At 47.0% G+C, this 25,154-nt stretch overlaps 1 protein-coding gene across 2 annotated transcripts in view; it reads left to right on the forward strand.

Annotated features, from left to right (window-relative positions):
* The first annotated feature begins 231 nt into the window (after positions 1–231).
* Positions 232–25,154, forward strand: part of LOC142498960 (SLAM family member 5-like) — a 32,699-nt gene continuing 7,776 nt past the window's right edge. Inside the window, exons 1-3 of one of the 2 annotated variants that reach the window (XM_075607648.1) lie at positions 232–426; positions 6,945–7,265; positions 18,034–18,336. In XM_075607648.1, coding sequence (XP_075463763.1) covers positions 360–426; positions 6,945–7,265; positions 18,034–18,336 — 691 coding nt within the window. In that variant the 5' untranslated portion in view covers positions 232–359. Of the gene's footprint in view, positions 427–2,701; positions 2,860–6,944; positions 7,266–18,033; positions 18,337–25,154 lie in introns of those variants that run through there. The other variant, XM_075607649.1, reaches the window with a different exon arrangement.

Raw genomic sequence — 25,154 nt, forward strand, 5'->3', positions numbered from 1 at the left:
TCATGTCCATTTTGCAGATGTTACAATCCCAATGAATCTTGGCAAATGGTTTGGGTTAGATGGATTTATCAAAATAGCTTTGCAGTGTGAGCTTCAACGGCTGAGAAAGACACTGCTGGTTTAGTAGAGATTCTTAACTCATCTGAAAAAGTTTAAATAATTGTAAGCTGTATCATTTACAATCCAATGCAAGAAATATGAAGTCGGTTTGGGCACTCTGTGGTCTGTTTTAATGCCACATGTCACATTCACACCATATATAGTGTCAGCCAGTTCCTCATTATTTCGAATCCTCCCACTTTCTTTGTTTCATCTTTAACACACAGACACAATATCTTGCGTGGGTACCCAGGGGCAAAATGCAAACTTCTCTTTGTGAAAAGGTCCTGGGCTTTCTTGTCCTGCCAGCCATCCTCTCTGTTTCAGGTCAGTAATATGCTTCCCATATGAATGTCTGTTCAAAATTATATTATTGGTGGGGCATCATTGATCTCTATTTTAAGCAGGACGAGGCTCAGTGAGTAAAGGCACGGGGGGGGGGCTGGTTCAAATCCTGGTGTCAGCTGCTTGTGACCTTGGGTAAGTCACTTTATCACCTTGTGCCTCAGGCACCAAAAAATAGATTGTAAGTTCTATGGGGCAGGGACGGTGCCTGCAAAATTCTATGTATAGCGCCACGTACACCGTCAAAATACACGGAATTATACACGGAAAAAAATATCATTAAATAGAGTGAAATTAAAAAATAAACTTTTAGAGCTACAAACTGCCTTAATTAATTGTTTCATTTTTACATACCAGACAATTTCCCTAAATCTCACTTTGTGTCTGGCAATAAGGCTTGCGGGATTCGCAGATAATCACTTATTACCTGAATCCTTTTCCCACCAGTTTCTACCCTTTATTGTTATTGTGAACACTTAATTCCTATTTTCTATTAGTGTTATTTACTAGATATTACATTGCAATTGAAATTCACAAGTTTCAATTCTAACTTATGCGCGGGAAACGAAAGCGGCAGACCCATGCATTTCATATCAGGAGGTTCAGTATAACAGAGGTCACTAATACAGGTTACCAATCTATAGCAAAAATAATCATAGCAGATGTGAAATATGAGCTTATTCTGCACTTTGCATGCAGCTGTATGAACTTCTTCATGCTTGTACATGATAAAGGCTTGGTGCATTTGCTGTACACGTGTAACATTAGGAATGCCAGAAGTCCCTCTGAGATGAACTTTCAAGATGTCAACAGTGCAAGTAGTGAAAGGGTTAAGTCCTGTACTCATTGCATTGCTTTTAGGCTATTCCCAGAAATAACACCATGATAATCAGAGTCTGGGTGTGAGTAAGAGCGGGTTTGGGTGCTAAATGTTGTTGCGTTATTAGCATTACGTTAACAGTAACGGAGTTATTATATCATTTCTATGCAAGAATAAATGTCTATAGTTAATTTTGAACAGAACTCTATATCAATATTTGTATAATTTATTAGTGCAGCTTTTAATTTTAGTCAGATTTTTATTATTTTTTTATCTGTAATTTGCTTTTGGACTACGCTGGCACCCCTCAGAACAAATATATGGGTTTATTGTTCTCAATGTTTTCTTTTCATACTGCAGATAAGTAGCAGTGTTTTCCCCTTGTTGTTTTGGGGAGGGAACGTCTGACTCCATCACATTAAGTACAGTACTGTACAAGTATAACACATGTTCCCCCACCCTAAGGCTGCGTCCCCAGTGTGTCCTACAGCGCACGGCTCGGCGTACGCTGTGCGTACAAGTACCGCCCCTCAATGGGGCTGGGCCCAGTACGCGCGCATTTGGCAGCCTCGCCGTACTGCCAGTTTTTTTTAAAAGACATGCAAATTGAGCTTACAACTTGCGAGAGGCGTGGCCCACCCGCGGTTCAGCCAATGAGGGTGAACCAGCCGCGTGAGGTCATGGCCACGCCCCCGCTACTTCTCTGCCTGGATCTTTCCAGTGTAAGCCCTGTTAGGTGCAGGCAGTGGAGGGGTTCATTCCTTCAATAAGGCCTGTGTGTTTTTGCAGACTTGGATTGTGTCACCAGTATCCAAGGGCGGGCCTTAGCAACTACCAGAGAGTGTCAGCCTGAGGGAAGGATACTGATTGGTTCATCTATAGCAGCCCTGCACAACTCCAGTTCTCGAGGGCCGCAAACAGGCCAGGTTTTTAGGATATCCCTACTTAAGCACAGCTGGCTCAATTAGTGGCTGAGTATGACTGAGCCACTAATTGAGCCAGCTGTGCTTAAGTAGGGATATCCTGAAAACCTGGTCTGTTTGCGGCCCTCGAGGACAGGAGTTGTGCAGGCCTGATCTATAGTGTGTGGCAGAATCATATAATTAGTTGCTAGAGAAATTCAAGTTTTTTTGATAACTGACAATGAATAAGCTATGTATTCAGACAATGCCTGTATTGGGAGAATCACATCCCAAAATCATGCCACTAATATGTCCTGCCCCTAAATCACGCCTCTAACCCAAGCCATGCCCAAGCCACACCCAGGTTACACCTACGTTACGCCTCTAACCAAACCTATTCTTTTTTCTTTATAAAAATTGTTACCCTATGCTTAATAAACTAAGACAAAGGAATTTGAAATCTGGCTTGTGTTACGTTTCATTTCCTTGGTTTTCCGGGCCTGTACGTCCATCAAATCGGAGATAACAGTGCTAGTGCGTGATAAAAAGCTTCCCGGGGGGAGTCTGCTGCAGGGTGCAGTGTGTGAATCCAGTCACAAGGCCTCCAGCTCTTTGGCAGGAAAAGAGTTTCTTTCACCTGTCCTGGTTCTCTCCACAACACCATGGAGCACTCAGCCCTCCTGTTACCAACAGGTATACAGCACAACACCTAGCAAGAATTCGGAAGAGCATACCCACCCCAATCTCACTTGGGGGGGGGGGGGTACAAGGGCTACACATTAATGGATCTGCAGCCCCTTTTGTGCCCAGGGGAGGGTCCTAGGTCTGAGCCCCTCATAGGGCATTACCCAGGCCTCAGGCCCCCCCCCCCTGTCACTCAAGGGAGTTGTTTACTGCAGGAGCATGGATTTAAGCCTAACACTGCCTGCGCTGGTACCAGGGTTTATGTGTTAGGCAGGGCTGATTAGATTATGGGAACATTATAAGGGCACCCTAAAAGTATGTAATAAGGGTGAAAATGTCATTTTTTTAACTGTCTTAATGGGGATTCAAATGATATAGTTATTTCAATACCATATAACCTATTGTTTCCTGAGCAGAATGGTAAAGTATGCCCTGTTTAACCTGTGGGATTGCTGGCTGTACATACAGTTGCAGTATGTTCTTACCCAGGCAGTCCCAGTTTGCACAATTCTTAAATAAAGCACAAACAAATCAGGAATATCTGTAGACAGGGAAAAAAGGAAAGGGAAAACCAGCCAAACGATGCTTTAAATCAGGGGCGCACAAACTTTTTTTTGCTGTGCGCCCTCTTCATCTTCACCTCCTTTGGTGCGCCCCCCATTACCTCGCGCAGTCTGTTCTTGTGGTGACGGAGCACTGGCCACATCATCGCGGTGGTTCAGCCAATGGGGGGGAAACAGCTGTGTGACATCATGGCCGCGCCCGCCCGCCATGCTGCATCGCGATCTCCTGCTCTTCTACTGCAGCTCAACCACAGACCGCAGATTGCGGCTTTCGCCCGTGCACATACCGCTGTGTGCATGTGCAGCCGTGAACACTGGGGCCACAGCCTTAGAGCACCTCCCTGCTTTATCTCTAGTATACTTATCGCTCAGGGAAATCCGTCCTGGTCGAGCACCCAGAATCCTTTTAGCTTCAGCTAGACCAGGGGTGTGTGAACTTTTCTTGCTGCGCCCCCCCCTGCCTGCTCTCCTCTGATGTCGCGCCCCTCCCCCTTACCTCGGTGACGCAGCGGGGTCATGTGACGTCACGTGTCCTGAAGCCGGCTGAATCTCGGTAAGTAGAGGTTGCAGAGACCTCGCGCAGTCCCCCGGCATTTCATTTAAATGCCTTGTGGAAGAGCGCGGGACCTCTGCAGCCACACACCCCCCCCAAATCTTGCGCTCCCCAGTTTGCACACCCTTGAGCTAGACAGCAGGGAGAGATATTGCACAGCATATTCAATACAACATATTAACAAATGTCCACATTCTGAATATACCGTGGAGGCATACCCCGCATTAACGTACGCAATGGGACCGGAGCATGTATGTAAAGCGAAAATGTACTTAAATTGAAGCACTATCTTTTCCCCACTTATTGATGCATGTACAGTACTGCAATCGTCATATACGTGCATAACTGATGTAAATAACGCATGTGTAACAGGCTCTGTAGTCTCCCCCCTTGCGCACAGCTTCGGTACAGGTAGGGAGCCGGTATTGCTGTTCAGGACTTGCTGACAGGTGCATGCGTGAGCTGCTGTTTGCCTATTGAGCGATATGTACTTACTCGCGAGTGTACTTAAAGTGAGTGTCCTTAAAACGGGGTAAGCCTGTACACATAGGGTGACCAGATTTTCAAAATGAAAAACCGGGAAACAATAAAAAATTATTTCTAAAACAAAATACATCACGTGATGCACCTCGTTGCCATGACAACGAGACACTGACGTCAGGCGGTGACATGTTGCCATGACAATGTGGCATCACGTGATGCCTCTGCACCATAATGCGTCCCGTTGGTGGGGGCTGCAGTGTGTGTCGGTGTGTATAGGAGGTGGGCCCTGCAGTGTGTGTTTGTGTGTATATAAATAATGAAGACATTAATTAAAATTTAAATAATTAACAAATTAAAATTAAATAAACAATTAATTGACATAAATGAAATAAAAGATTTTAGGCATTAATTAAAATTAAGACTTTTAAAAATGTGACCTTCATGACCTTATACTTTGCAAAATAGGGTCTCTTGCTCTCCTCGTGGCAGTCAGTGACATCACTGCCATGCAGGGCCACAGACAGCTTTCCTTGGGCCCAGGAAGAACGTTTTCACCGGGGCCCTCTACCCACGTTTCGGCGGCCTTGCGAGAACCCCCCCTTCTCACACACCTCCTCACTCTCACCCCACCTCACACTCCCAAGTCACCCATTCCTCCCCACCCTCTCACCCATTCCTTCCCCCCCTCTCTCTTACACCCCCACCCCCATGTATTTTTCTCCCCTCCCCACTCAACCTCCCTCCCCAATATACGTGCACACAGTGACACACACAGTGACACACACACACACTGACAAACACACAAAGCCCCCTCCTCTCCTCATTCCTGCCCCCTCATTCTTCCCCCTCTCCTTATACCTCCCCCTCTTCTCCTCCCCTCATACCTTCCCATATACCTCCTCTCCTCATACCTCTCCCTCCCCATCCTTTCCTCATACCTACCCTCTCCCCCTCCTTATATCTCCCCTCCTCATACCTTCCCCATCCCTCCTCATACCTTCCCCATCCCTCCTCATACCTTCCCCATCCCTCCTCATACCTTCCCCATCCCTCCTCATACTTGCCCCATCCCTCCTCATACTTGCCCCATCCCTCCTCATACCTGCCCCATCCCTCCCCCATACCTGCCCCTCCCCTCCTCATACCTTCCCCTCCCCTCCCCATACCTTCCCCTAGCTCCTCATATCTCCCCCTCCTCATACCTTCCCCTCCCCGTACCTTCCCCTCCTCATACCTTCCCCTCCCCCTCCTCATACCTTCCCCTCCCCCTCCTCATACCTTCCCCTCCCCCTCCTCATACCTTCCCCTCCCCCTCCTCATACCTTCCCCACACCTCATACCTTCCCCACTCCTCATACCTTCCTCACCCCTCCTCATACCTTCCCCCCCCCCTCCTCATACCTTTCCCATCCCTCCCCATACATTCCCCTCCCCTCCTCACGGCTATACAGTACAAGTAAAAAGACCTGATGATAAAGCAGCGTAACTGGAGAGGGACATCCTTGCTGGCTACATGGACTATAAAAATAATTAGATTGTAAGCTCTTCGGGGCAGGGACCCCTTTTCCTAATGTTACTTTTATGTCGAAGCGCTTCCTCCCATTATGTGTTATTTGTATTATTTGTTATTTATATTATTATGTCATGTGTATTACTGCTGTGAAGCGCTATGTACATTAATGGCGCTATATAAATAAAGACATACAATACATACATACATACATAGCAAAGGGAAAAAGAAAACAGAGATTAGGAGTGACCAGCACCTCAGTAGAAAAGCAAAGTCAAAGAAATGTTATTATTACCATACAAATGTATTCATCCAAAAGAAACTAAATATCCGAAGGTCGTTACCATTCTACATTACTGCAGGATGACACGCTCATAAGCGCCGATCGAGTTCACATCATCATGTCGATGTGCAGAATCTGCCGTCAGCTGATTGTACTTCTGTATTGCCAGAATTGTGACTTTTACCTTATATTGGATGAATATATTTGTATTTTTTTTGCAATCTCTATCACATGAACATGCTGCAACAGGCCGCAACTAATATCTACTATATATTGTGCAAGTGGTAATAATGATCTGTTTCTGATTTCCTATTCCTTGTAGAAAGCCAAGATGTCTTTACTAAGACGGATTGTTTGGCAAAGCCATTCACCTATTTGTCTCATTATCTGCACCTGCAAATACTGTTGATACTTCTTTATAATTTTCCGGCCCTGACTTTGTACAGCCCAATTTAGATGCAGTTGCTTTGCAAGATTAACTCCTATAAGCAGTGTGACATGGTTGCAGGGTTGACCTGTTTTAGCGAAAAGATTGAATCAAATGACCCATATATACAAGAAAATAATTTTTTATGTTTTAACTAAATAATGTGATATAATGGATCTACATTGGGGGTTCTTTGTTTACTGAGACAACTAAGATGTGCAGCATGTTTTGTAAGTGGTAATAATTATCTGTTTCTGATTTCCTATTCTTTGTAGAAAGCCAAGAGGTCTTTATTAAGGTGAACGGCCTTGTCAAACAATCCATCTATTTGTCTCATTATCTGCCCCTGCAAAGTCCTGTAGAAGAAGTCACCTGGTTTTTTCATAACAATGGAATAAAAGTTAAAGTTGGAGAATTCAGAAGTCTACAATATAAAATCACCAACAGTGAGTTCAGCAATCGCTCGGAAGTATATAACAATGGAACAGGACTAAGGATCGCGGAACTGAGGTTGAATGATACCGGAGTCTTTCGGGCATCAATTATTCTTTCAAACCAAGACACAAAGGAACTTTTTTTCAATCTTACTGTTTATGGTATGTAGCCCTTTTTCTGACGCTCTAAAGAGACTACGGGTACTGCACACACCTGTGGCTCCAGGAGATCTGAGCCTCCGCTAGCTGGGAGCCTGGGGTAACACTTTATACTAACGGCAGCGCCTCCATTTACCCAGGATCCCCATCATGTAAGATTCCCCTGGGCAAGAACCATATCCACACACATATTTGAATGCTTGAACTGACTTTACTAGAATGCAATAATAACCTTAATGCTTAACTGAGGCAATAACACATATCATACCATACTTGTACTTATACTATAACACTAGTGGATCAGCCACTCTATCTTAAGGAGTAATGTCTCTGTCCCTTCACCGCGTGCCCCACACCGTGTCCATGTAATGTAATGATATAAAGGCCCAGTCCTTTGACCACTCCACTTAGTGTCCCCAAAGAGTGTTCCCTAAGGCGGGATCAGTGCCTGTTGACCGGTGTCGGTGCACTTGTTGTAAATACCTTCCGGTCACTGCGGTGACCGGTAATACTTCAAAAAGGATCCGCCAATCCAGCAATGGTGTTCCGGTGTCACAGTGCTCAGCGGCCTGGTCCCAGACGTCTGCAGCAACCTTAAATCTTCACACTTGGTCCCTAGCTCATATACAGTAATGGGGAATGTCGTTACCACTATAGGGCGTCCCTGCAGCAACCTTACTCTACCGTGACTCAGGGATTCTCTTATGGTCCTGCGGGGAAGATCTGTCCTATGCAGGTGGGTCACGGACCCCCTGCACCCACACTACCTCTTCCTTTGCCCTCCGGTTCCCCTCTGGCTAATGTGGCCTCTCCCCCACGCTTCCCTTTCCTGCTGTCAGGAATCGGCGTTCTCCACGCTCCTCACACAGAGCACTCCCTCCCCGCAGGGAGCCCCTGGACACACAAAACAATCCTGCCTTACCGGCCTCCACGGCTCCCCGCCCCTGCCGCCGTCGCGGGATCACTCCCCTCGGCGATTCCTCTGTACAGCGCCGCGCGCGCCCACGCCCTCCTGCATGCATACCTGCACCATCCACTGGCTCGGTTCACGCGCGTACACGAGTTACGGAGCACGCTCAGACTGCACACTCTTCTTCCCGTCCCCCGGACTTCAGGACTTATCTAGCTCCTCTCTGCTCTCAGTCTTTGCTCGACATAGTCTCTGTATGGAAGTACTTCTGGATTCTCTCAGTGTTTTCACAGGTTCTGACGCGGCTTGTGCGACTACCCCCTCTGGCTCTCAATCTCGGCACTCCTTGGACAACGCTCACTCTGGTAACCCCTTGAACACGGCTTGGACAACGACCTATCTCCACTCTCCACTACCTGACCTCGGCAAGGCATTCATCACTCTATCTCTACAACCGGTACCGGCAAGTATTGTCTACCTTACTACACCTGGCCTGGCAACGCTTCATACCACACTCCGGACACGCTCCCTTTGCTGCGGGTGCGTGTATTACCACTTCCCCCTTCAGCTCAGGGGACGGGTCTGGTCTGCGGGCAGCACCGGCGTAACATTATGTCGAGCCCACAAGACGCAGACCAGACCGAACTACAGCAGTTTCTCTCTAATCTGCTTCAGCAAAACCAGGCCATGGCGGATCAAATTGTGGCACTTACACGCCAGGTCGCAGTACTCTCAGACAGGGTACCGACCGCGACCCTGCCAGATGTAAGCCCCCACTCCGCAAGCGCAGTTAGCAGCTCAGATGTAAGGATTCCTCCCCCCAAGCCTTATGCAGGTGAACCGCAAGATTGTAGGGGTTTCCTAAACCAGTGTGAGGTGAGTTTGAAATGGCCCCCCATCTCTACAATACTGATCGCAAGAAGGTAGCCTACATTTATAACCTCCTCACTGGCAGTGCCCTAGCTTGGGCTTCCCCAGTTTGGGTGCGACGTTCTGATCTTACCCAAGATTACCCGGCATTTAAAGCTGAGTTTCAACGGGTATTCGATTCCCCCGCTCGTCGGGAGATGGCATCTGTTTCTCTCCTCCAGATCACTCAGGGACGGCGGATGGTGACACAGTATGCTGTGGAATTCCGGACTCTAGCAGCCGAGACTAACTGGGGACAAGAGGCTCTCGTCTCCGTATTCTGGCAAGGCCTGGCAGATCCCATCAAGGACGAACTCTCTCGCCAATCCAGGCCGGATCAACTGGAGGTCCTGATTGATTTGGCCATCCGAGTGGATCAACGCATCAAGGTACGCCGCTCAGAGCGTCAGCGCACTCGCTTCCATAACTTTCAAATTCCGTTCTCCAGTACTCTCAGCAGCACTCCTGCTCCCCCAAGTGCTACCACACCTCTTCGTCCTGCACTGGAGTTGCCAGAGCCAATGCAATTGGGGGTACAATGCATCCGCACACCGATACGGCAGTTCCGCCACGCCGGGGGATTGTGTTTCTACCTCGGATCCATGGAACATCTGGTTCGGGAGTGTCCACTGTGTCCGGGAAACGGGAACACCCAGTGAGTACAGAGGGGCTCTCTCTGGGTGTAATGTCTCCACGTCCCCTTCATAAAGATGAACTCCCTAAGAAACTTACATTTCCAGTCTTCCTTTCAGGCGATAAGTTCAAGACTTCTACCGCCGCTTTCATTGACTCAGGAGCTGGATGAAACTTTGTGGATCTTGAATTCGCCAGGGTAAACCGCATACCACTAGTGAGAAAGAAGGTTCCCATCGCACTCGTCGGTATCGATGGACGTCCTCTTACCCCGGCCCACATCTCCTTAGAGACGGCTCCCTTGCTTCTGTCTTCACATCTGCACAAGGAGACCTTAGTTCTCGATGCCATTCACGCTCCTGGGATACCCATCACCCTTGGTCTTCTTTGGCTACAGCTTAACAATCCTCTCATTGACTGGACTTCCTCCGCTCCCATTTCCTGGATGCCGAGGTCAGGCGAGACTCATCAACTGCTGGCCAATACCTCTGTTCCCGAAGTTATTCTACCTTCCGTTTACCATCAATTCCGGGACGTTTTCAATAAGGTACAGTCAGACCTCTTGCCGCCACACAGGACTTAAGATTGTCCACTCGATCTAGTTTCTGGTTACTCCCTACCTATGTCCAAGACCTACCCCTTGTCGTTACCAGAATCTCACGCTATGGATGAATATATCCAGGAGAATCTCAAGAAAGGCTTTATTCGTCACTCCAATTCCCCAGCAGGGGCTGGGTTTTTCTTCGTCAAGAAAAAGGACGGGTCGTTGAGGCCTTGCATCGACTACAGGGGTTTAAACCAGATAACTATTAAAAATCGTTACCCCCCTCCCCTTATTACCGAACTGTTCGATAAATTACAGGGGGCCAAGATTTTTTCCAAGTTGGATCTGCGTGGTGCCTATAACCTGGTGCGCATCAGGAAGGGGGATGAATGGAAGACGGCCTTCTACACGCGTAGTGGACACTACGAATATCTGGTAATGCCTTTCGGCTTATGTAATGCTCCCGCTGTCTTCCAGGATTTCATCAACGACGTCTTTCGTAAGGTACTCAATGTTTTTGTTATTGTATACTTGGATGATATCCTGATTTTTTCCAAAGATCTCCAGGACCACATACGCCACACCTCCTACGTCCTTTCCCGTCTCCGGGAACACCATTTGTACGCCAAACTGGAGAAGTGCACCTTTCATACGACCTCTACTCCGTTCCTGGGGTACATCATTTCCGATGAGGGGTTTATGATGGACTCCGGTAAACTTCAAGCAGTCACTGAATGGCCAAGACCCAACTCTCTCAAGGCCATACAACGTTTTTAAGGGTTCGCTAATTATTATCGTAAGTTTATACGGAGTTTTTCCACCATTGTGGCACCCCTTACTGCGCTCACCAAAAAAGGAGCTGATCCTTCTGCTTGGTCATCCGAGGCCATCTCCGCCTTCGAGACACTCAAGGAAGCCTTTATATCCGCACCTATACTCCGTCATCCCGACATTGAACTTCCCTTCGTCCTGGAGGTCGACGCTTCTGATTGCGGCGCTGGTGCCGTTCTTTCTCAGAGACCCACGCCCCAAGATAAGTTACATCCCTGTGCATATTTTTCCAAGAAATTCTCGTCTGCCAAGAGGAACTATGACATGGGTAACAGGGAACTTCTGGCTGTGAAGATGGCTCTTCAAGAGTGGAGACACCTGCTGGAGGGGTTGAAAGAGCCGTTTACTATCCTCACGGACCACAAGAACCTTCTTTACATAGAGAACGCTCGACGCCTTGGTCCACGACAGGCTCGTTGGGCCCTTTTTTTTCCCGATTCGATTTTCACCTTTCCTATATCCCCGGGACCAAGAACGTTAAGGCAGACGCACTCTCCCGAATACATTCTTCTGAAGAGAGGCCAGAGGAATCTTTGGAGACTATCCTTCCGCATGAGAGGATTCTCGCCACGTCTTCTTTTAAGAATCTTGACAAGATTTTGCACTCCCAGAGACGCATTCCCAAGGACTTGGTCGTTCCCGACAACAAACTCTTTTTACCTTCCAAATTTGTTCCAGAGGTCCTGTCTTGGGGTCACTCCTCTAAATCTGCAGGTCATCCAGGTTTTAAGAAGACTACTGATCTCATTCGTCTGAATTTCTGGTGGCCAAGGATGTCTCAAGATATTCTGGAGTTTACCCGTGCCTGTCCCACGTGCGCTCAAAGCAAGACTCTCCGTCAAAAGCCTCAGGGTTTTCTGTTACCCCTTCCAGTTCCCGACCGCCCCTGGTCCCACATTTCGATGGACTTTATCGTGGAGTTGCCCAGGTCCAGAGGAATGAACACTATCTTGGTGGTCGTGGACAGGTTCTCAAAGATGTCCCATTTCATTCCACTTAAAGGATTACCCACCTCCCCCGCCCTTGCTGATATCTTTACAGAGCAGATTTTCCGGATTCATGGGATCCCTTCGTCCATTGTTTCTGACAGAGGTTCTCAGTTCGTATCCAAATTTTGGAGAGCTTTCACGAAGAGATTGGGCATCTCTTCTTCTTTCTCTTCCGCCTATCATCCTCAGTCCAATGGACAAACGGAGAGAATCAATCAATCAATCCCTGGAGAAGTACCTGAGATGTTTCATATCCGATTTCCAGGATGATTGGGCTCAACTCCTCTCTTAGGCAGAGTATGCCGTCAATTCTGACAAAAACGAGTCCACCCGGGAGTCGCCCTTCTTTATAAATTATGGGTTCCACCCTCCCTGTCTTCCCATCCCCAACATTCCTTCTGGAGTACCAGCCGTAGATGAACGCATTTCTTCCCTCCAAACCGCATGGTCCAGGATTCAGTCTACCCTTCTCAACTCCTCCCGCAGGTCAAAACTACAGGCCGATCGTCGTCGTCGTTCGGCGCCCAGTTACAAACCAGGGGATTTGGTATGGCTCTCCTCTAAGAATATCCACCTCAAGGTACCATCTCCTAAACTGGCACCCAAGTTCCTGGGTCCTTTCCCTATTTGTGAACAAATAAATCCCGTGGCATTCCGGCTCCAACTACCACCCAGTATGAAGATTCCCAATGTCTTTCATGTGTCCCTCTTAAAACCATTTATCTCCAGTCACTTCTTTCCGGATCAGACTCGTAAACCGGATCCCATTACTGTACAAAATAACGAGGAATACGAGGTTCACTTTCTTTTGGATTCTTGCCTATCCAGGGGTCAGCTCCAGTTCTTGGTGCAGTGGAAGGGCTTTGGCCCTGAAGAGAGATCCTGGGTTCCTTCAAAGGACATTCATGCCCCGGCTCTTCTTAAGTCCTTCAGGAAAAAGTTTCCAGAGAAACCGTTCTTGGGCCGTTCCTGAAGAGGGGGGTACTGTCAGGAATCGGCATTCTCCACGCTCCTCACACAGAGCACTCCCTCCCCGCAGGGAGCCCCTGGACACACAAAACAATCCTGCTTTACCGGCCTCCACGGCTCCCCGCCCCTGCCGCCGTCGTGGGATCACTCCCCTTGGCGATTCCTCTGTACAGCGCCGCGCGCGCCCACGCCCTCCTGCACGCATACCTGCACCATCCACTGGCTCGGTTCACGCGCGTACACGAGTTGCGGAGCACGCTCAGTCTGCACACTCTTCTTCCCGTCCCCCGGACCTCAGGCTCCGCCCCCGCACACCGCACGGGCATACTCAGGTTACCAACAAGACTCACCTGGCCTGTTATGCCTGCACCAATCTGCAGTGTCTCCCTGTAGCTCTTCCTGTCCCGCCTCCGTTCCTAATTGGACCTTCCTGCTTTATCTAGCTCCTCTATGCTCTCAGTCTTTGCTCGACATAGTCTCTGTATGGAAGTACTTCTGGATTCTCTCAGTGGTTTCACAGGTTCTGACGCGGCTTGTACGACTACCCCCTCTGGCTCTCGATCTCGGCACTCCTTGGACAACGCTCACTCTGGTAACCCCTTGAACACGGCTTGGACAACGACCTATCTCCACTCTCCACTCCCTGACCTCGGCAAGGCATTCATCACTCTATCTCTACAACCGGTACCGGCAAGTATTGTCTACCTTACTACACCTGGTCTGGCAACGCTTCATACCACACTCCGGACATGCTACCTTTGCTGCGGGTGCGTGTATTACCACTTCCCTCTTCAGCTCAGGGGACGGGACGGGTCTGGTCTGCGGGCAGCACCGGCATAACACCTGCCTCTTGCTAATTCAGCCTCTCCTTGTCAGAGCACACAGCACTGCAGCTGTGTCCCTGACAAGACTACCCACACCTAAGGGCAGGGTCCCTACCTTAGGGCCTTACCCACTAACCTAGTGGGGAGTGGGGCCTACCTGGGGCCTGGGGGTGACCTGACCTAGTGTAAGAGCCACTTGCTCCTTACACCCTTCCTCCCCCTTCCTGCTCCCAGCTCCAACTGCCGTTCTGCAAACCCCGCGAAAAGTATCTATCTCTCCTCCCTGGAATCCTGGCCTCTCATTGGCCACTATGAGGCACCTGGTGCAGGCCTAACTTGACCTCATGGGACTTGTAGTCCCGTGGAGGCCTCTATAACATTGGGGCCGCGTGCACGATTCCTCTGCGCATGCGCGACTTCCTAATGGCCGCCACAACTCCCGCACTTCACTGCGCATGCGCGACCACTGCACACGCACGCGCAAACCATCATTGCGGCCCCCGCTAGCCGGGTGCGCCGCCGAGCCTCCTGAGGCTCGGAACGCTCCCTGCTCCGGCCCCCACCTTTGCCGTGTGCCGGCGGGTCCCTCGCTGCCTCCGGCGGCACCCGCGACCGCTCGGCGCGCAAGGAGGGGGGTCTCTGGGAGCCGCAGGGGACCGGGGCTACAGGTACGTACTCACAATAAGATACAAAATCTTATGGTAGTCATTGGTGGGGGAGAAAAATGAGGAATAGACTGTTTGCAGTCTTGCATAAAACTTCTACATAGCCCGTTGTTTTGATGTTAGTGCAATAAAACATCTAGAAAGATTCTAACTGATACCAATAGAATTCTTGCACAATAAGTTACACCTCAGCCTGTTAGTATGTTCATGTTTGGATTGTAGGAGACGTTGGATAGCGGTGCACACCCATTTGATGCATGTTTTCTTACACTCTAAACAGGGGCGCTCAGCTCCAGTCCTCAGGACCCCCCAACAGGACAGGTTTTCAGGATATCCCAGCTTCAGCACAGGGGGCTCAATCAGGGGCTCAGTCAAAGACATAATTGAGCCACCTTTGTTGAAGCTGGGATATCCCAAAAACCTGACCTGTTGGGGGGGGGGGATCTCGAAGGACTGGAGTTGCCCACCCCTGCTCTAACACAAGATCACTGTGTGTTTGCAAGAAGACAACGTGGTGATTTGTATCCGACCTTAAGACTATGGTGGACGGAGCTCTGAAAACTCAGCTCTAGCAGTGATTGTGGCTGGCCCTTATTTCCCAGCAGCAGCATTGGTTAGCGGACCAGCGCTATAGCATAACTAAACCATGTTTCCTGCATGATTGTATCACTGCGAAGTATCTTCACCCATCTCTTACTAGTATTTGAGAAGAAGTCAGCAGCTATTTTTTAAATCTGTTTGTTCTGCATGTGTGTGCTCATTTGCATGTCATTTCCCAGAATCCCTTGCTGCAGTGGAAGCAGTGTATGCTAAGAGATACTGGTGCAAAGCAGGGTTGCAGACCTGAGACGTGAATGTGAATGCACTCACAAGTGGTATTTGTATTTACTGCACATAATAAGTTCACCATTTACTTTAAAAAAATGAAACACAATGTTATGATAAAGGTTTGATAGGATTATTCCTCATAGTTACCATCTTGTAGTTATAGTATACTAATTCAGCATAGTAGCAGATAGAGGAATGAACCTCAATGTTCGGTGCTACTAGCCTAATGGACACGGGTGCATCACGCAGAGGCAACGATATTAACCCTATCCATACCGGAGTCCAGAACTCTAAACACCAAGCAAGCTGTAGCTGTAATGATTAATGCCACTAAGGCAATCACATAGAACAGGGGTAGGCTGACCACGGCGATCATGATGTCCCCGACGGGAACCAGCAGACCCCCGAAATACCGGACAAATCCCCTAGTGATGAACAATGTAGCAGCAAACAGTTCAATGAATGGGGTACTCACAAATTCATTCTCAGGTGAGTTGAAGACATCCGGTATACAGCAGCGTGCATCCACAGGTAAGCAAGCAGGATAGAAGAAAAAAACATTGAAACTACTCTTTGATAAAGCGCCCCTGGCGAGAAACGCGTTAGAGGTTTCTCTTTTTAATTAGGACATGCTTCAATAAAGTTTATTGTTATTTTTTCATTGGCCTCCAGTTCCCAACCTTTTTGCTGTGCTCTCAGTTTTTTTCTTCTATCCTACTTGTTGCCAGGTCCCCCAGGTTCACCCTTATCTCCGCTGCAATAGGGAGAGTAAGGGAAGGTTGCAGGGAGCGCTCTGGTGCACCGGAGGCTCCGCGGCGGCCCGAGCATTCAGTGCGCCGCCATTTTGGTACTCGTGCATGCGCAGCGAGTCTCGGAGTTGACGGCGTCAGCAGAGAGTGGCTGCGGTAGTGCGCAAAGCACGGACCAACCAGAGGGGGCATAGCATCGGAGACTACAAGTCCCATGAGCCTCAGTCAGACCCGGTGATGCCAGGGAGCCAATAGGGAGACAGGAGCTTAGCAGGAAGAGGTTAGGAGGTTGCGCAGGGGAGCACGCTGATCAGAGAAGATCGGGAGGGAGACGAGGAAGGAGCTCAGTGTGTAGAGAGGCAAGTAGCCTCTACACTAGGCCCGTATATCCCCAGGCCCTGAGTCCCAGTCAGTCAGAGTTAGACAAGCCCTAGAATAGGAACCTGTCACATTAGTGAGTGAAGCTGCTAACGACACAGAGACTGTCACAGCACCATCCCAGAGGTTTGGGACCAGACCTCTTCAGGCATATCCTCAGCCATCCGGGTGGGATCGCCCCGGAAGGTATCACAGGCAGCTCCGCGTCGTCGGATCCTTAGTGAAGTCTGTTTGCGGGCCCCAGGTAACATTCATAAAGTGCACCAACTATAACATTGCTCATATTAGTGGCTGCGCAGTCACACACCTACACACTTTTCTTTGGGGTTCGTGTTACGGGGTGTTGGACACTGGGTGGGAGCACGGTGGAAGGTTGCGTCCTGTGAGACACGTTAACTAATGTGTCTCCTCAGGGAGAAATGCTGATGGGTTATGATACATATATGCATGGTTATAGTTACCGATAGTAAAGCTACTGTTTCTTTTACATGCTGTGTGAGTAGTATTGTGTTATTGTCCTGCGAGGCACAACTCCCGCTCTGCTGGGAGCCATCGCAGGTGGAGGCGCTGCATCTGATAAGATATAATCCATACATATACATTGCCTAAGGCTCTCCGTGGCAGAGGCTCAGGCCCTGCGAGCCAACAGGTTACACAGCATTGGTAGTTACACTGTATTCAGTAGGAAACAGGGCTACATACTTATTCAGCATAGCTGCACAGTGCTAATGGCAATACATGGTTTACATACAGTAGATAACTGTCCAGTAGTGTAATTGACAAGACATAAATAACATAAGGGAGGCAATGCTGGGTGATGCATTTAGGGTCATTTACATAAGTGCGGTGGCTCTTGCTGCACCAAATGGAATCAAAAAGCAGTAACACTAATATGCTATTAGTGAATCATTCTGTGAGTGACACTGGCTCATTTAAAACATATTATTGCAAGAAGTTACCAGTGTGTAAAAACGCAGCGGTGAAATCCTGCAGCATAAGGGAATTTGTGTGCTAGGTTTTATCATTTCACTTTGGAAGATCCGATGTATCCTCAGGAGCCTGGGAAAGTGAAGCTTCCCTGTACTCTGTTGCAATTGTACACGTGGAGCAGCGGTCATTAAGGTATTAGACTGACCTGCCGAGCCCAAACTGGCCTTTAGGCTGCAGCGTAACGATTCTAAAAGTCTTTCATTAGATGTTAAATACCAAATTTCTCTACTTCATACTTCAACTTAAACAGGAAAGAAAACTAAATAAAATTATAAAACTGCAATGAATTTGTGTCTTTGGGAAAGAGGACTGTAATCTGGGTAAAGGTGTCTTGGGTAATAAGCTTCTTTTACATATAAAACCTTTAAAATTGAACATTGATCTTTGACGGGTTTTCAGAACTTACCTTTAATCAAGTGTTGACGATAAAACGTATCTCCCTAAAGCTTATTAAAATGTTCAGCCAATAAACTTATATGCAGCATGCCAGATTTTTCTTCTATAAAAGTAAAAAATTAAACTAAATAACACTGACTTTGTTTCTAAACGCAGAGCCTGTTCCTACCCCAGACATAAAGATGGAATTGGAGGGGAACCCTACCGACTGGTGCAATTTTACTCTTCATTGTTCTGTCTCAAAAACCCAATCAATGCTCTCCTTCAGCTGGAAGCACAGAGACCCTGATCTTGGGTACCAGCCCTATGCAAATGGCAGCACAATCCAACTCTCACTGCAGCCTAATTCATCATGGGACACGGAATTTCTCTGCTTGGTGCAGAACCCGGCGCATCAGAAAAATGCCTCCTTACAATCACAGAAAATCTGTCCATATGCCATCGCTTCAGACATTGTTGGTGAGTGGCAGCAATAATAATAATTGTTTGTTCTTGTATAGCGCTGCTAGTTTTACGTAGCGCTTTACAGAGAAATTTTGCAGACACAATCCCCACCCCGTGGAGCTTACAATCTATGTTTTTGGTGCCTGAGGCACAGGGAGATAAAGTGACTTGCCCAAGGCCACAAGGAGCCGACACGAGGAATTGAACCAGGTTCCACCTGGTGTCCCAGCACTAGTGTCTTTACTCATTGAGCCACTATTTCTATACCAAATATATAATATAATATATACCTCCTAATATACCGCATTTGTTGGCTTTAGATGAATAAAAACTGTAGAATTTGCTTAGACTGCCTGAAGTTATTGGACAAACAAATATAAAGGCTCCAAAAAGCTGCAGTCTTACTGCAAGGTAAACGAATGTTTTTAACGTTTGAATGATCGCATGATAAAGTCACATGACCATTCACAGAAGTACATTTGGGGTGCACATCACAATAAACATTTTTAATTTTCTAACATGCTATAGTGAAAACCAAGGTGAAAAGTGAAAAATAAAAAGTGAATAAAATATTAAAACACGTTGAGCAGATGGTTTGGACCCAAACAAGGCTAATCTTATATTACACAAGATCACTAGCTGCCTGAACTGTAAGCGTTAATCGCTGGATGTACCTCCTGCCTAATTATGGTAATGACAGGTTCAAACCAGTTAGCAAATTGTATTCATATATATAACAGCAAGGAGGAATGACAACAAACACAAATTGTGTAAGACACTGTGTGTTACTGCAGACCATGAGAGCAAGCAGAAGCGTTAACATTGAGTTGCCATTTCATTATGGGACTCCCTCAATATAAGGCTATCATATGAACGCCACTTGCTTGCAAGTGGCAGAGCTCCAACATCGCTCTCAACAAGTACTGGGAGTCCCTGTGACTAGTGACAGTAGTAATGAAGTAACAGTAGAACAGAGAATCAATATCTCTATAATCAGTGATATAGGCTGAATTGCCGAGTGAATGGGGGATTCCCTGTATCTAAACTGTCATATGAACGTTGCTTGCTTCCAAACAACACAGCTCCAACATCGCTGTCAATATTTACTGGGAGTCCCTGAGGCTAGTGTCAGATGGTTGTTAGCAGTACTAAAATAACATTGTGCATGATACTTAGCTATGTGCCTCTTGTGCTCTGCTCATACTGGGACACAGAATTGCCAAAGCTGCCGATACACTCCTCCTAGCTGCTTCCTGCTCGGGATCAGTTGCTCAACGTGGTGTGACGTCACCACGCCACGGTGCCCACGCCCTACGCGTTTCTCTCCAGGCGGAGCTTCGTCTGGAAAAATTAACAGAAAAGGCGGTCATTATGTCTGATATTAACATTTTAAGGGCCAAATTACAACCTTTTGCCAAAATGGAACAATTTGCCAAAAATTATAAAACTCTATTATCTAACATAGAGTCTATAGAGGACATTATCAGTGATAAAAAGCACAATAAATTTGAGAGAGACAAGACAGACTACATCAAAGGTCAAGTTTATTGTTGGCAAAAACCACAGATGGTCAGAGAGGGCTTTGGTTCCAGTAAACCAAAGGGTTCTTCTAAGAAATGGCACAAGAAAACATCTGGTAAATCCATCCTAAAAAATAGACAAACAGAGACATCTAGCTTTGATTCAGATAATTCGAACTACGAATCCAGATCCCATTCAGTATCTTTTGAAGGTCCATCAGATCATATTACTGATAATCAGGGAAGGTCTAGGAGTGATAGTAGATCTTCCATTTCACTGGTTAATATCAGACCCTCCAATTCATCGAACCAGCCGTCTTCTTCTTCTCTACCAACAGGGTCAAAAAACTACGGAGCACAAGAAGATCAAAGAGGAAACGGGGGAGGCCGAGGGAGAACAAAGAGGAAGAAATACACGTAAATGGGGCTAATAGTAACGTTATCAATCTTTCGGGAGTGGAACTTTCTTTTGAGCAGTTAACATTATTAAACAGAGGTTTGGGATTTGCTCCAGTTCAGGACTTCCATCTTTTCCAGACGGTTATTGACCTCCAAAAATTTACACGGAAGTTAACATTGAAGAAGTTATGTTCCTCTAGGGGTCGTTTGGAGGGTTTAGGACCTAATATCAATCAATCCAGGACTGATCAATCAAACCCTGACTCTGTTTCTAATGCTCATCCTCTTTTTGATGTTCCACCTGTTACTGATGTTGATGTATTGACTAATAACTTCAATTTTCAGGAATGTTGTGCAATTTCCGATTTGAATTCATTATTGGAACAACAAGGGGAACCTATCAATACGTTCTCTCAGCCATTTTTTAGTCATCAGGAATCAGGCTTTAAAAGAAAGTCGATATTCTGTCCTAATTATAACAGAGGCCCTTTTATTACCACCTTCGAAAGATTGGTAGAATGTGACTTAAGATTGTTAGCCCAAGGTTTCTCGCAATCCCATATACATTCAAATAACTTGTCTTATACTGAGATTACACAACTTGACTGTTTGAAGAAAAATCATGATATTGTCATTAGAAATGTAGATAAGGGTGGTGCCCTTGTGGTACTTTCTACTGAGCAATATAGACGTGAGGCACTGAGGCAATTGAGCGATGTAACTAATTATCAACTTCTTAGCGGTGACCCTACATCTAAATTTCTTGAGGAACTTACTGACCTCATTCAATTGGGAAAAATTCTATGTGTAATTGATAATAAAGAATGTGACTTTTTGTACTGTCCACATCCCGTGATTCCGGTATTCCACCATCTCCCAAAGATCCATAAATCGCTGGTTGACCGTCCATGTCTCCCTATAGTTGCGAGCATTGGATCTTTGGGAGATGGTTTATCGCGGTATGTGGACAGTTTCTTGCAACCTCTGGTTTTCCGTCTATCCTTATATATTAAGGATACGGCGGAACTCATTGTCGCTCTACAGGATGTGGTTTGGAAAAAGGAGTACAGGTGGGTCACATTAGATGTGGTCTCCCTGTACTCTATTATACAGCACGCACATGGACTTTCAGCTATACGTCACTTTTTGGATTTATCAGATTTGTCTGTCACTCACGGTGCTTTTCTTTTAGAATCTATCACCTTTTTATTAACACACAATTATTTTATGTTTGATTCACGATTTTATTTACAATTATTAGGCACTGCAATGGGGACGAGTTTTGCACCTTCATACGCTAATTTGTTTATGGGTTTATGGGAAGCACAATTTATTTATCAGATTCATAATTTATTTTGCACCAATATTATATTCTTTAAGAGATATATTGACGATCTTATAATGATATGGGAGGGTGACGAATCTTCACTTGTTTCTTTCATCAATACACTCAATGTTAATAATTTAAATATTAGATTCACTTTTGAACATAATATTCATCACATCAATTATTTAGATCTACTCCTGTATATAGACAATGTCATGACCATTCAAACCGCTATCTTTAGGAAGCCAAATTCCAAGAATTCTCTACTTTGTGCCCAAAGTTGCCATCCACGTTCACTTGTTAAAAATATACCTAAGGCTCAATTTATTAGACTCAAAAGATTATGTTCTGACAATGATACTTTTCTTCATCAGTCCAAAGAAATGTCAGCCAGGTTTAAGGCCAGGGGTTAAACCAATTAGGCCATTCAAATAGCTTTTGATCACGCGGAATCTCTTGATAGAACTACTCTCCTTAGAAAAAAGAAACCTTGGCATAATGCAACTAAATTGAATTCTTTCTCCTATGATAATTTCATGTGTCCTCTATTTGTGACGACGTACAATAGACAATCACAGTCTATTTGTGACATAGTCAATAAACATTGGCAGACTTTGTCATTGGACAAAGATATCTCTAAAATTGTTCAATGTGGACCGAGATTTACTTATCGCAAAGCTAAAACTCTAGCGTCGCATTTGTCACCCAGCCTCTTTGACTCTCGCTCCAGTTACCCCCAGATTTTAGGTAAATGTGACTGGGGCTCCATGCAGTCCAAATGGCATTGTCACAAACTGGTATAAACCCATGGGAGTGGCAAAGGCTGTTTTGCATTTGGATTTTTCCTCTAAGGGTATTTGCCAGTATCCTTTTGTCAAGTCCAACGTGGATATATATTCCGCGTTACCAAGGGCGTCAATTAATTCGTCCACCCTTGGCATCGGATATGCGTCAAACTTGGATACCGCATTGACCTTTCGGAGGTCCACACAAAATCTTACCTTCCCATCGGGTTTAGGGACCATAATTATTGGACTACACCACTCACTGCATGATTCCTCAATCACTCCTAAGTATAACATTTCTTGTACCTCCTTCTCTACCAGAGCCCTACGACTTTCAGGCAACCTATAAGGACGGGAACGTACTTTTACCCCAGGTGCTGTCTCGATTGCATGGGAAATTAAGTTAGTTTGTCCTGGTAAGTCAGAAAAAACATCCTGGAATTGTGTAATTATTGCTAACAAGTCCCCTTGTTGTTCAGAGGACAACTGTTTACCCATTGGGATTTTATCGTCACTCACGATGTTCTCCCGTGGAGGCTGAGGACCGAAGTCCGTTTCCTCCTCCACCGGGTGGATGAATAGAGACCGCTGCATCTTCCAGGGTTTCAGCAAGTTCACATGGTAAATTTGTTTACCCTTCATGGACCTTGGTTGATTGATCTCGTAATCCACATCACCCGTACGGCAGAGTACTTCGAATGGGCCCTGCCATTTGGCCAGGAGTTTACTCTCGCAACTGGGTAACAATAATATCACCTGGTCTCCTTGGTTAAATACTCTCATGCGAGCATTCTGATTGTAATGTCTCTCCTGACTGTCCTGGGCTGATCTAAGATTCTCCCTGGCAAAATGGCTGACCACATCTAGGCGCTTCCTAAGGTCTAGTACATATTGCAGGGTATTCTTAGAAGGGGACTGCTGTTCCTCCCAGGACTCTTTTAGGAGGTCTAGGATACCCCGGGGTTGGCGGCCATAGAGCAATTCAAATGGAGAGAATCCCGTGGAGGCCTGGGGAACTTCCCGCACTGCAAACAGCAGAAAAGGGAGACGTTCACCCCAGGCTCTCTTCTCTGAATCTACAAATTTCCTCAGCATCCCTTTTAGAGTTCGGTTGAATCTTTCCACCAATCCATCAGTCTGTGGATGGTAGACCGATGTCCGAACAGACTTGACCTCTAGTAACTTTAAGACATCCTGCATCAGTTTAGCCATGAAATTTGTACCTTGGTCTGTCAACATAACCTGGGGAAGTCCAACCCGTGAGAACAGTTCCAACAACTTGTTGGCTACTTGCTTCGCCGTTGCTGTTCTCAGGGGGAACGCCTCAGGATATCTTGTTGCATAATCAACTATTACAAGGATAAACCTGTGTCCTTTCGCAGAAGGTTCTAGAGGTCCTACCAAGTCTACCCCAATCCTCTCAAAGGGTACTGACACCAAGGGTAGAGGAACCAAAGGGGCTGGTTTTTGTCCTTTTGGACTAGTTAGCTGGCACTCTGGACATGCTGCACATAGCTTAGCAATATCACTATGCATCCCTGGCCAATAGAATCGGGATGAAATACGGTCCAATGTTTTATCCCTGCCCAGGTGACCACCCCAAGGGACAGTATGGGCTAGAGTGAACACAGATTTAACAAACGCCTTGGGAACCAATATCTGTCTGGTGACCTCCCCTGTTTGTGTCTGCCTATTCACCCTATATAGGATATCCTTTGATAGCTCAAAATGGGGGAATACTATCACCCCCTGTGCATCTAAAATCTGTTCATCAATTTTCACCACCTTGTCATACTGTCTAGCAAGGACTGGGTCTTCCCTTTGCTTCTGGTGAAAGTCAGGGAGGTATAGGTCTGGTAAATCTCCAGGGCCCATATCCCCCTCTTTTTGGCCATCCCCAGCCATCACTTGTGACCTCTGACTACTAGAATGGTCACTTTGAGACCCAGATTTCTGCAACCAGTCCTGTTTGTCCAAGCGTCTTTGCTTCCGAGTCTTTTGAACTCGGTGTCTACTGGGAAAAAGGTCTGCCGAGAAGGGGAACAGTTTGCCAGGGTTCTCCTGAGCCCTAGAAGGAGGCTCCTCGTGAAAGACTGGGGCCATTAGGTCCGAAAAGAAAGGCCAGTCCCGACCGAGCACAACGGGGGCAGGGAGCCAAGGAGCGACTCCTACTTCGAGGTAAGTCTCCTGACCTTTTACCTGTAGCCGGATTTTGGCTGTCGGATAGCGTTTTACATCGCCGTGTATACATTCTATGCTCCATGGGGAGTCAAAAGAACACACGTTGGGCGGTAACAGTTCCTGGAGCACCAGAGTTTTCCCAGAGCCCGAATCTACAAGGGCCTGGACGGTTTTTCCCCCAATCAGGGCTGGAAGTAGCCAGGGCTTGTAATTTTCCCCAGTAAAAGCCGAGGCGACGGTTCTGCTGAATGAACCATCCATCAGTGGACAGTCCACATACCGGTGGCCTTGTTCTCCGCAGGCGGAACATGGAGAAGGTTCCCTCGCAGGAGGGGGCTGTGGATAGCGCTCCGCTGGACCGGTTACTGGAGACCAGGCATCTGGTGGGTCCTGTGGGCGACGTCCTCGGAAGTTCCTCTCACTTTGTGACGAGCCGACATCCGGAAGGAGATGAGGGTCTCTGCGGGGACCAGCATTTGGACTCCGTCCTTGCTGGAACGACTGCTCCTTCCGTTGGACTTGGCGGTTCCGTGACGGGCGGTAGGTTCCCCATTGATCTGACCTTCCTCTTTGGGCGTCCGCAAGTGCCGGTGGAGTCGGGTCCAGGACACTGGCCTGCTG

This window comes from Ascaphus truei, chromosome 7 (genome assembly GCF_040206685.1).
Source record: "Ascaphus truei isolate aAscTru1 chromosome 7, aAscTru1.hap1, whole genome shotgun sequence".
NCBI classification, from domain to species: Eukaryota; Metazoa; Chordata; class Amphibia; order Anura; family Ascaphidae; genus Ascaphus; species Ascaphus truei.